Raw genomic sequence first — 12,583 nt, 5'->3', positions numbered from 1 at the left:
TGCATGATCTCAGGTAATTTGCATATTGGTGAAAGGAATCTATACACTCGCTATACATTTAGATTAGGCTCTTATTTCACAAAGGATATAAAATTCTGCTGAAGAGATCAGGCAAAACAAAGCCAATGCAGGAACTGTGACAGGACTTCCCTTGGACACCTTGGTCCCTAGATTACTTAGAGCTTCCAGGGACAGTTGCCAGTGACCAGGCCTGGATTTTGCTGGATCCAAAATGGAATTTTTTGCAGCACACAGGCCTTTTATATGTGGATTTTAACTACTATCATGAAGAATTTATAAAACTAATCTGTGTCCACATTAGGAACTATTTAGACATCACAGTCTCTCAAAGTTAGTGACCTAAATTCAGCCCCACCAAGCAGAGTCAGTTCCTGGGCATAACTAAGCAATGTATTCACCTTCAGATTCCAGACATTCTCTAAAGTCCCTTTTACCACACAGGGTTCATCATAATAGTAACTTTATTTAAAGGCTCACCTTGACTGAGAACTTGCCATTTTCCAGGCACTATATTAAGCATTTCACATGTGGTTCTTTTCATTCTAGTAACATTCCCGTTCCTTATCATCCCCACTGTGTGATAAGAACACTGAATTTAGGTAGGTTAAGTCATTTTCTCAGTGACTTTTCAGTAGATCTGTGATTTGAGCATGGGTCAGTCTTACAAATCTTATTTTCGTAACCTCTGTGCTGGCTACTGATAAACAGAGAAAGCAAACGTGGTTTAGCCAATATATTCAACAGTAATGAATTCAGCCCTTTATTCATTTACTGCTTCCGTGTTTAGAGACCATTCTACCTCGATTAAAAATAAATATAAAATGAGGTAAAATTACAAAATGAGAAATTTTAAGTATATATAACTTGATACTGACATTTATTTTCTGCTAACCTTTGAGACTCCTCTAAGATTTAAAACATTATGGCATTTATGATAGATTCTTTTTCATCAGAGATTGTCAAGTAGAGACTGTCTTCTATGCAGAAGAAGAGACACTAGCTGGGTGCCCAGATTAACTTCACAGCCTCTTTTTTTCCAAAGGAATTATTTGGGACAGCTTTACAATGTTATGTATGTTGGTGAGTTCTGAACAGATTATTTTATTAATTTCCCAAATTAAGATTTCTTCTTAATAAGTTAATACAAATCCATCCTCCTCTTTCAACTCTCATTCATAGTTCACATGTCATTTTATAAAATGAGAACAACTAACCTGCCTTCAAGAAACTTAAAAATGAATGAAGAAGCCATTATTTGCTTAGCAGTAAAGTTTAGTATTTTGAAACACAAAACTTGGATTTGTTCATATCCTATTTTCTGTAAACTCATATAATTAACACAGAATAACTCATGTGATGTTTAAAATAGATTATGAGTGGCATAGTAAAATATATTACTCTCCTAGAGAACAGAAATTAAAATTAGTATCTGTTGGCAAGATATTACTTCATAAAAATTGCCTGAAATAACATTTTATAAATATCAAATTGATGTTGCCTATTTTTAATCACTGCATAGTGAGGTATTTGGGATATATCAGCTTTTATTATTTATAGTAACAATTTACTTAAATTCTAACATACATTTATTTAAAATAAAACATACACTTTGCTTGCCAATTTGCAAAAGTGATCACAAAATATGTTTTCTACTTGCAGCCTGAGATTAACCTAGCTAAATGTGATAATTTACCTTTACTCTGTAAAATAGGCAACTTCCAACCACTTGGTGAAACCTGAAGTCTGAAGTTTTATCTTACTTTGATCTACAGAGATGTAATCAACACTGTTGTTTTTAATAGCCAGTTGCCACCAAAGATCGGATCACAATAATGCAGAGACCATTATATATTATCACTAGAACACTATCGTACATTTATCATAAAAAATGATTAATAATGGCAATTATGGCTCCCTATACATGGGAGCAGAAACAAAATAAAATGTGGTTATCACTGTAATGAAAACAGGACTTTCTATTCTAAAAGATGATGATAAACATCAGTTGATCTCCAGATGCTGATTATTGATCTAACACTTTGCTTGTTGTACCTCCTAAATGTCATCCTCTCTCTGTTCCTCCTCACTGCTCGAGTAAGCTCTTATTTGGAAGGACAGTATGTATGATATAGTTTTCTATAAGTCTAAGCTGTGACATGTTGTTCACATCCAGGTGTTAGGCAATCTATAAAACATTTTCTCTTCACCTTGTCTGCACCTTCTACTCATTTGTTTTGTTAGTAAAAGATATTTGAGTTTCTTGTTGTCAACCTTAGCATTGGTCCAGGCTAACAGTGTGTGGAATGGCAACTATCACTGTGATTCTAGATGATTTTCCTAGTTGTTAGAGATCCGTCTCAGTGGTTTGTATATCATTGAGGAAGCTGTTCTGTTAGCTGATTAAGGAGTTGCGCATTTGAATTGTCTTATAGAGGACAGCTGATGACTGTTGCCTTTGTTTTCAGCAAGTTTTATTTTAAGAGTAAACTAAACTCTATTTTGATTGCAATTTCCACTCTGGCAAGGCCCAGGAGGTTTTACTGACCTTAAAAGACAAACTAAAATCACATAATCTTAAAGTTGGAAGAAATAAGTAAACTAGTCTAGCCTTCTCTTTTTCTGTGACATCCACAAAACAGACAATATCCTAATGCAAGGAAGCATGGCATTATGAACTGGCTACAGAAAGTTTAAATCCTAGCTTGCAATTTGTGTGACATTATTTAATCTCCTAAACCTCATTTTCATCATCTGTAAAATGGATGTAAAATATTACATATGTGTATGTTAAGTATCTAAGCATAATAGGTGCTCAATAAATTCTAGGCATTATTATCATCATTGTTATTATGTAACCATTTTTTTCCCCAAAGACCTGATGTTTTGTGCAACTCATCAGTTTCTGATGAAATATTTTCTTTATTTAGGCTGACTTTCCGTTTCCAGTTATTATCTCTAATTCTCGGCTCTTCAAGTCACTGAAAACCACTTTTAGGGCCACCTTACATTCCTCCTGTCTTTAAGCCCTTCACATGCATTATTTATAGATTCATAAGCACCCTGGTTGTGACTATTTTTCTCATCTGTAAAATGAGGATACGAATAGTACTTACCTCACAGAATTGCTGTAAATATTAAGTGAGATAATGATGGCAAAATATAATACATTGCCTGTCATGTAGTGACTGTTGTGCAGATAAAAAATATTATCCCATTATTATTTATAGTACTTTCAAAGTTTCCATTAGTGTTTTGAACAGTTACACCATCTTTGAACCACATTGAACTTGTTTTCCTATGTATTATATATATAATTTGATTTAATATATATAAAACACACATCATTATTTAATATACAAAAACATATCTATATAAACATGTACATATAAAACACATATATCATAAAACATATATAAAAAAACATAAATATCATTACTTGGTACGTCAGCAAATTCATCAGTCTCAACTGAAGTCTACAGCTTTCCTCTCTGTTCAAAGAAATGACAGGTTAAAAGGCCTTCTTAATGACTCTGGAATCAAATATTTATTTTAGAAGATATTTATTTTAAAATAGAATAACTAAGTACATTTTAATAAGCCATAAATATATGCTAATGTAAAAGTTTCTTTTTGAAGATGATAAGGGGAAGTGAGAAACATAAAATTCAGATCCAGGGAACCATCAATGGCATTCTTCTAGAAGAGTTCATTTAAAATACACACATTAACACATAATTTTATCTTTTGTTAAAAACATGTCTTTATTCATTTTATTCCTGTTTGATTAGAGCAGAGAATTTATGTATCTCTACCTAAAATTGGTTAATAGCTTTGGCCGTTTCAAAAATACTCAGTGTCCTCATTTTAGCTTCAGCTTCTTTGGTTTGGATGCAGTGTGTGATTTCTTTTGTGACAGTAAGCCAGTAGTTATTATGCATGGGGAATCCTGGTAGAAATGCAGTGTTTTGTACTAATTGCTAACAGAAAGATCTGTAATACTGGCTGCATGATTTGCCCCTTACATGTGCCCAGCTATAACAATCTGAATTTAGTACTGCGTTTGTTAATATTAGACACAAATTTATCCTGACACTTTTATAGGCAAAGCCTCGGAAACATTTAGTCATGTAAAATATAATCATGGTCTTGAAATATTTGCTTTTGCTCCTGTGCATTTTAGGCAGGATTTCACTTTGTAGCCTTATTAGTATTGCTGAATTTGGAGAATGGTTTGGAAAGGTTCTTTGAGGTCCCGACTGTAAGATAGGTGTTAATTTACACTGAGCTCTTACTGCACTTTGTCAAAGAACAGTTGTTTACACAATGTGAATAGTCCATGTCTCTACATACTCTTCAGATCTTCCCTATTATAGTGAATTAAATTTGGTTTTAATTTGCATTCCATTTCCAATGTTTGTTGCCAGACACTTCGGACTTTTTGAGGCCAAATAAAAATAGCTTCTGGTGTAAGCAAAATATTTTGTGTCGGAATAAAAGGACACTTTTCCCCATGTGTTTATCTTATAACTTCACAAGCTAGACTTGTACAGAAGCTTTGAAAAAATCCCCATGGCTGTCATATTCATAAGTCTCTCTGACCCATTCAGACAGATGTTAGTATACTACTTGGAGCATACTGTAAAACTTACCTTTCACTTATGGAAATGTGCTTGTACTTTGTCCCCCAAAAAGCAAATACAGAGGCCATAAGACATGGGATAATAATAGACCTTTGGACACAGAAACATAAAACGGAATGTATGAGCCCTTGAAAGAGCAATTAAATACATTTTCATTTCGACAACTGAAGATGAGGAACCAAAACAGATGGGCAGGGGATAGAATAAATGAGAGAAAAATCAGTATTCATCATGCCTCTTGGCATTCTAGTACACCAATTTACTCCATAGCATATTACAGTACATCAGCTCTAGTTCTGCAGTCCAGTCCCTGGTTTATTCTTGTATGAGGTAAAAATTGAGAAAACTATAGGTACTTTCCCTGGCAATTTCTGGAACCATCTAGTAAGGAGTATCTAACCATGCTATTATCAACAAACTGATCCAATTCCTTCTCGGAAATAGGTTATATATTATTAAATAAATTAAAGAATAATTTAGTGTTTGCTATCAAAGGCACACGCTGCCCTAAAAAGCATGGTGAAACATCTTATTATCATTATCGAGTATCTTTCAAGATCTTGTAGGTGTTAAAAGAGCAAATTGCTTGCTTACGTCCTGGGAACATCTGCCCAAAATACATCTTCACTAGAGGTGAAATGGAACTTTTAAAACAATGATGAACTTGGACTCAGTGGGAAAAGAACCTTCCTATTTTTCATAATTTCTAATAAAATTGTAATTGTTACTAATGCTGTTTTTAGCCTATGAATTGCAGTTGAAAGTCTCTGATCTGAATCACATGTGCAAACCTTGAATAAGTGTATCCGTTATTGATTTTATCAGTTATACATTCCAAAAGTTTAGTAGCTTAAAACAACAAGGACATACACTCTCATGATTCTGAAGGTTGGCAATTGGGCTGAGCTCAGTTGGACAGATCTTCCACTGTCATGCCTAGGGGCTCCCAGATGGCGTCAAGCCCAAGTTGGGGCCTCAACTGCCTTTTCCTCTCTCACGTTGCCTCCCCTCCTCAAGGAGGCTAACCTGGGATTGTTCTGAAGGCAGCAGGGGTCCAAGAGTGTGAAAGCAAAAACTGCAAAATTCAGTATGCTCCTCTGCCACTTTCTGTCAGTCAGAGTAAGATGCAAAGCCAACCCAGATTCAAGGGGAAGGGAAGTAGACTTCACCTCTTAATGGGAGGTGCAGCAAAGAAGTATTAACAATAACCTTTTTTTTTTCTTTTTTTTGAGATGGAGTCTCACTCTATCACCCAGGCTGGAGTGCAGTGGCATGATCTAGGCTCACTGCAGCCAGATTCAAGTGATACTCCTCCCTCAGCCTCCCAAGTAGCTGGGACTACAGGCACATGCCACCATGCCTGGCTAATTTTTGTATTTTTAGTAGAGATGGGGTTTCACCGTGTTGGCCTGCCTGGTCTCAAACTTCTGAACTCAAGTGATCTCTCTGCCTGTGTCAAGCCTCCCAAATCCTGCTTGGATTACAGGCCTAAGCCACCACACCCAGCCAATAGTAACCATTTTTAATTCTCCCCAGAAATGAGCATCACTTGATCTGTCAGTCATGGTGTTGTTTCTTTCCTCCTAAAGTTTTGTGCTGATTTTCTTCCCCTCCATCTCTCCATTACAACATCCCTTTCCTGAGTCAAAACTGAATTCCTTCAGGCAGGCATCTGAATAGTCATTCTTATTGATCGGACTATCTCTGCCTCTGCAATCACAAGATAGTTCTCTTTCTCTCTCTAAACCATAGTTTTTAATCTATTATCCTGTTCCTCACACATCTGTGAGGTTTTCTATCTTGTTCTCACATTCAGAAGTTTTCTGTTCGGCCAACCCCAACCTCGTCCCTTTTCCTTCTTCCCCTCTCTCTTCTCTCCTAACATTCTACCTCCCTGATCTCACCATTTCATGTACTTGGGCACATGCCATGCTCAAACATTAACCCCTGCCATTCTCTTTGTCCAAAATGTTTCGATGCCCTTCCTTCACAAAAATATTAGCCCACAAATATTTGTTGAATGTTAACTGTGTAAAACACCCTTTCCTAGGCACCATAACCAAGGTGTTTAAGGTCCCTTCTTTAATGAGGGAGAAAGAATATATAAATAAATAAAGTAATAAGGTAGCTCAAACAGGTATGAGTGTTAAGAAAGCAAAGGAAATGCAGTAGTGACTGGCGCAGGGTATGGGGCAGGCGGTGGTGGGGAGTTTCAGGTAACAGTAATTTTAGAATCATCAGGGGCTTTCCCTCTGAGAAAGTGACAATTGAACTCTTGACCTGAACACCCAGGAACCAGGTGAGAGAAGACCAAGGGAGAAGAATTCTAGGTAGAGAAGACAGGAAGCAAAAGGACCTCTTCCAAATCCTTGCTCCCTTGAAGACTGAGCATCCCTGTAATTTATCACCTGGTTCAGTGGTTTTACCCTTTGGCTACATGGTTTTTCAAATACTGGAATATTTAAAAAATACAGTGCTCACGCCTGTAATCCCAGCACGCTGGGAAGCTGAGGTGGGAGGATCACTTGAGGCCAGGAATCTGACACCAGCCAGGGCAATACAGCAAGACCCCATCTCTACGTAAAAAAAAAAAAAAAAAATAGCTGGATGTGGTGGCATATGCCTGTAGTCCCAGTCACTCGGGAGGCTGAGGCAGGAGGATCACCTGAACCCAGGACTTTGAGGCTGCAGTGAGTCATGATCACACCACTGTACTCCAGCATGGGTGGCAGAGCAAGACCCTGTCTCAGAAAAAAAAGTAAAAATAGAAATCCTGAAGCTTAGACCTTACCACAGACCCATCAAATCACATTCTGTGGTGGTGAGGAGAGAAAGAGCCCAGGCATCTGTATTTTATAAATCCTTATGGGATTCCAGTGGGCAGCCAAAGTGAGAACCACTGATCCACACCAATGTTTGTCACATTCTAATGCGCAGAGATCGTGGGACCTTTCTAAAGTGCAGATTCTAATTTCCTAGATCTGGGGTAGAGCTCGATTATACATTTCTAATAAGCTTCCAGGTGGTGCCAAAACTGCTGGTCTGATTGCTACTCAAAGTGTGGTTCACCGACCAGCAGTATTAGTATCACATTCTCAATCAGAGACTAAGAGAAACCGGGTGATCAAATCACCTCCTGATTCAGAAACACCGGGGGTGTGACCCAGCCCTCTGGGATTTCCGAAAGTCCTACAGGTGTTGAGGCCCACTAAAGCTTGAGAATCAGACTGCGGATCTTGGTGTTTAGACACAGTCAATTTGGCTCTTAATTGAGTTCTGTGTTGTGTTTTCTGTAACTGTTTAATGTAGACAGGTCTGTTGAAGGTTGCATTGAACGGGGCTACGAAACCAAAACAATCTTTTCCTTTTACTTGGTTTCCATGCAGTGCAAATTCTGTTTCATTCTGGCTAGGAGAAGAGTAAGAGATACAGCCCTAGTTCCAGACTTCTGCTCTTGCCTTCAAAGCCTCTGTGTTCACTCAGCTTGTGAAGCATCAGGAGCTTGCAAAGCCCCTGCAGGTGACATTCTGCAGTTGCAGGTGTCACCTGCAAGGAGCTGATTTATTAAAAGCCCTGCCAGGGCAGTTTAATCCCTGTGAAGTGATATTGTAACTCACCTCTAGCTGCTGTCCTATCAAAAAATCACCCTGCGTCCTCCTTCTCTTTGTTTACAAGCACCAGTTAATGGTTTTCTCTCCATTAAACAGCTCAGGGGACTGCTATTTAGAGAACTAATTGAATTCTTGCCAAGTTTGGGCATGATCCAGAGCTACTCCAATTCTCAGTATTTTCCATGCTATGTATTTTCCCCTATTTTAACATGTATATAGCATTGATACCTCTATCTGCAGAACGTAAGAAATTATAACTGTACACATGAGAGTATATTATAAATGCGGTAGTTCCTGCTCCTTGGCATGAAGAAACACCTCATTACTCTGCAATGCAAAACTAAAAATATGCATGTTTTTCAAATCTGCCAAAAGAATCAATATATGTTAATTTTGGAAATTATACTACTATTTATGAGATCTATTCCATAATGAAGAGTCAATAATCCATTTGTCTCTCTACCAATTCTACCACCAATCCTGGCCCCTACCACCAAATTTGAATAGTACCTCTTTGACGGCCAAAATATTATAGTGAGTGCATTAGTCCATTCTCATTATAAAGAAATGCCTGAGACTGGGTAATTTGTAAAGAAAAGAGGTTTAATTGGCTCATGGTTCCTTCAGGCTGTACAGGAAGTATGGCTGGGGTGGCTTCAGGGAACTTTCACTCATGGCAGAAGGCAAAGCTGGAGCAGGCATCTTCACATAGCCAGAGCAGGAGGACGTGGGGACTGGAGGTGGCACACACTTTTACATAACCAGGTCTCATGAGAACTCTGTCATGAGAACAGCACTAGGGGACTGGTGCTAAGCCATGAAAACCACTCCAGTGATTCAATACCCCCCACTAGGCCCCATATCCAGTATTGGGGATTACATTTCAACTTGAGATTTGGATGGGGACACAGATCCAAACCATATCTGGTAGAATATTAGCATTCTTGGTTACTTAAAGGATACTGTTTTTCTGGCCTTTAGCAATTATTTCTCTATAAGACCGAAAGAGGTTAATCATCAAAGTAGGGATTTGGGACTGCATCTAGTCATGGGTGGTCATAGACTGAAGAGATAAAGAGGAAGAGTTGACAAATAAATAAATCAATAAATATTATCATAAGAAAAAAGCTAATTACAGAAATAAAAGTTATTTTTCTTTTGAGTTTTTTTTTTTTTTTTTTTTTTTTTTGAGATGGAGACTCAGTCTGTCACCCAGGCTGGAGTGCGGTGGCACGATCTTGGCTCACTGCAAGCTTCACCTCCCGGGTTCATGCCATTCTCCTGCCTCAGCCTTCTGGGTAGCTGAGACTACAGGTGCCTGCCACCACACCCGGCTAATTTTTGTATGTTTGGTAGAGACAGGGTCTCACCATGTTGATCAGGCTGGTCTTGAACTCCTGACCTCAGGTGATCCACCCACCTAGGCCTCTCAAAGTGCTGGGATTACAGGTGTGAGCCACCACTCCCGGCCTTCTTTAGACTTTTTTTTTTTTTTAAATTCTTCTACTCAGTAGATACCAAGCCAAAAATTTATATACTTTTTGAATGTGTAATACATAAAGCATGTGGGTGTCAAATTACTATGATTTTCTCCAGTGCAATCTAATGTAACACCGCACATTTAGACTCTGGAGCACGTTTTATTCCCTGTGGAAAGGTTCCTTTAGATTGCTCGTGTAGGGATTTAGGGGGTATTTTTAATGTTATATTCGATGCTTTAAAGGAAATCTTCAATGCTTGTGCAATACACTTTTTCTTCCCAAATCTGTTTGCTTCTCCTCTTTGGTCCCTCAGTTTATATTATCGCCTCTATTTCAGGTTCTGGGTGACATGCATATCTGTTCTTTTGTTGTTGTTCTTATCTTTTTTCAACCATCATCCATTCGAAAACATTAATATTCTGAGATGAGTAGGTTCATCTTCCATGGAATTATTCTTGGACCATAAAATAGTTCATAGCTGAATTCTTTGAACATCTGCCTGGGATGTTTAGCAGAAGTAACTACTCTTTGCCGCTTCTCTTTCACAGTTTGTGGAGATGAGTGCACCGGCCTTCTTCTCGGTGACTTGGCTCGCCTGGAGCAGATGGTCATGAGCATCAACCTCACTGGCCCGCTGCCTGCGCCATATAAAATGCTGTATGGTCTTGAAAATAGGATTCAGGAGCTAAAGGTAGGTTGGTGCAGTCACAAGCAAGGGCCAGGGACAAAGTGACAGAAGCTTCACAAGCGGTATTGGCCATAATTGGTAAATGTTCTTCCCATAGCCCCAAATCAAGGGATATAGCTGTTAGGGAAACTCAGAGACTTTCTTAACCAGTGTTTTTCAAACTCAAGAACTATAATATACAGATTTCTATTAAGGGAAAAGAGTCTCATGTACTCCCCAGTATCTGGACTAAAGCAGTTTTATTATGTCACTTAAAGATGTGCGAACATAAAATCAGGTATGAACTCTTTATACTTATAGCTCTATAAAATTAAAACAAATTAATCCTTACGAAACCAATAAAATTCAAATTAAAAAGCATTAATATAAAGTAACATGATTTTGGCTGAATGGAAATTGCTGCTTGCAACAAAAATAGGATATTGAGTATTTCCACACAGTTCTTCCACCAGAGGTGATGTGGTAATTCAGTTCTCCTACCTTACCACATTTGAACGAGAGCGCCCCCTGCAAAGGGTCCTGAAATGACACGTGGGCATCACTTGACAAGTTTATGTGACTTACGTGCTCAGTCTGCCATCGGATCAAACATGCAAGTAAATGTAGACACTGAGATCTAGTGGCCATATTCAACTCTCAGGTGCCTAGCCTGGGATCCAGAAATGCTTACGTTAATATGTAAGGTTATCGTCAAAATGAAAACACATAATTAGAATCTTGTACTAGAGAACTAGAACTAGGAGACCTTTAAAAGTTCTTCAGCAAGCACTAGTTTGATAAACACTGTTCTAAATTGTGATTAAAGCTTTTGGCAGTTAATGGGGTCGAAGAAAATATTAAGGAAATTGGGGTTGTTTCGTCTGATGAAAAAAGATGAAAGGTGTCAACTTACTCTCATTTATCAGATATTTATTGAGAAATTATAGAATGCCTCAGCATTGCACTTGGTTCCCTGGGGATTTCATGACTCTTTTAATATCTTCACTACCCTTAGGCAATGTAGATTCTATGTGCTTTAAAAATAATCATTAATCAATAATCAAGCAATTAGCAAAAATACATAATGACCATGTGTTTTACAAACATTCAAAGTACATTAGAGTACAGTGATTGGAGATATCAGTAAGATTCAGAGTAACCAGGGAAGGTACCATTACTGAGAGTATAATTGCAGTTGGAATTTGAAGTGGAGACACAATTTTAATAGAGAAGTATTGGTTGCTCTAGAGGAAGGCATCTAAGATTTCTTCACTAGGTGTTGGTAGATATTCTTTCAGGAAATATATTCTTTAATTCTGATGGTAACCTTCAAGGTAAGTATTATTATGCCTATTTTCCAGAAGAAGAAATCAATAATGATGATAACAAGAATAACTAACATTTATTGACAAGCTAACAATTGACTGAAGTCCTACATGGATTACCATACATAGCTTTTACAGAAACTCCAAGAAATAGGAAAGAAGTTGTCATGGGCTGAATATTTACATCTCCCCAATTTTATATATTGAAGGTCTGTCGTAGTCCATTGGAGCTGCTATGACAAATACCATAAACTGATTAGCTTATAAACAATAGAAATATATTTCTCACAGTTCTGAGGCTGGGAAGCCCAAGATCAAGGTACCAGCAGGTTCAATGTCTAGTGAAGGCCTGTTCCTCATAGAGGGTGACTTCTTGTTATGACCCCACATTTAATTCATTTAATATCTGGATACTGAGGAAAAGGATGGCTAGCTCTCTGGGGTCTCTTTAATAAGGGCCCTAATCCCAATCATGAAGACTGCATTGTCATGACTTAATCACTTCCCAAAGGCTCCACCTCCTAATATCATCACACTGGGGACTAGGATGTCAACACATGAATATTGGAAGGACACAAGCATTCTGACCACAGCAAGCCCTAGCACCCAGTGTAATGGTATTTGGAGATCCCTCTGCCATGTGAGGACACAGGGAGAAGGCAGCTGTGCTTAACACAGCCATATGAGCAGAGGCAGTGGTGTGAATTAGGCCTGTCTGGCAGATATTAAAAGTCAGGCCTGCTAGTGAAAGATAAAGCTGGCGACTTCAGTGAGGCAGGGTGATATGATGGACAACCTTGAAAGCCGGGCAGAAGAACCTGAGTGTACCTTGTGGTCC

At 38.2% G+C, this 12,583-nt stretch overlaps 1 protein-coding gene across 4 annotated transcripts in view; it reads left to right on the top strand.

Moving 5' to 3' along the window:
- The window catches only part of LAMA2 (laminin subunit alpha 2), a 622,674-nt gene that overhangs the window by 451,918 nt on the left and 158,173 nt on the right, over positions 1 to 12,583 (top strand). For all 4 annotated transcript variants that reach the window (XM_033235504.1, XM_033235503.1, XM_033235507.1 and 1 more), the window contains one exon: positions 10,302 to 10,444. In XM_033235504.1, coding sequence (XP_033091395.1) covers positions 10,302 to 10,444 — 143 coding nt within the window. The remainder of the gene's footprint in view (positions 1 to 10,301; positions 10,445 to 12,583) is intronic.

Source organism: Trachypithecus francoisi, unplaced genomic scaffold, assembly GCF_009764315.1.
Source record: "Trachypithecus francoisi isolate TF-2019V2 unplaced genomic scaffold, Tfra_2.0 Lachesis_group15, whole genome shotgun sequence".
NCBI lineage: Eukaryota > Metazoa > Chordata > Mammalia > Primates > Cercopithecidae > Trachypithecus > Trachypithecus francoisi.
Note: the sequence above shows the minus strand (reverse complement) of the source record. Positions and strands in the feature narration are given on the sequence as shown.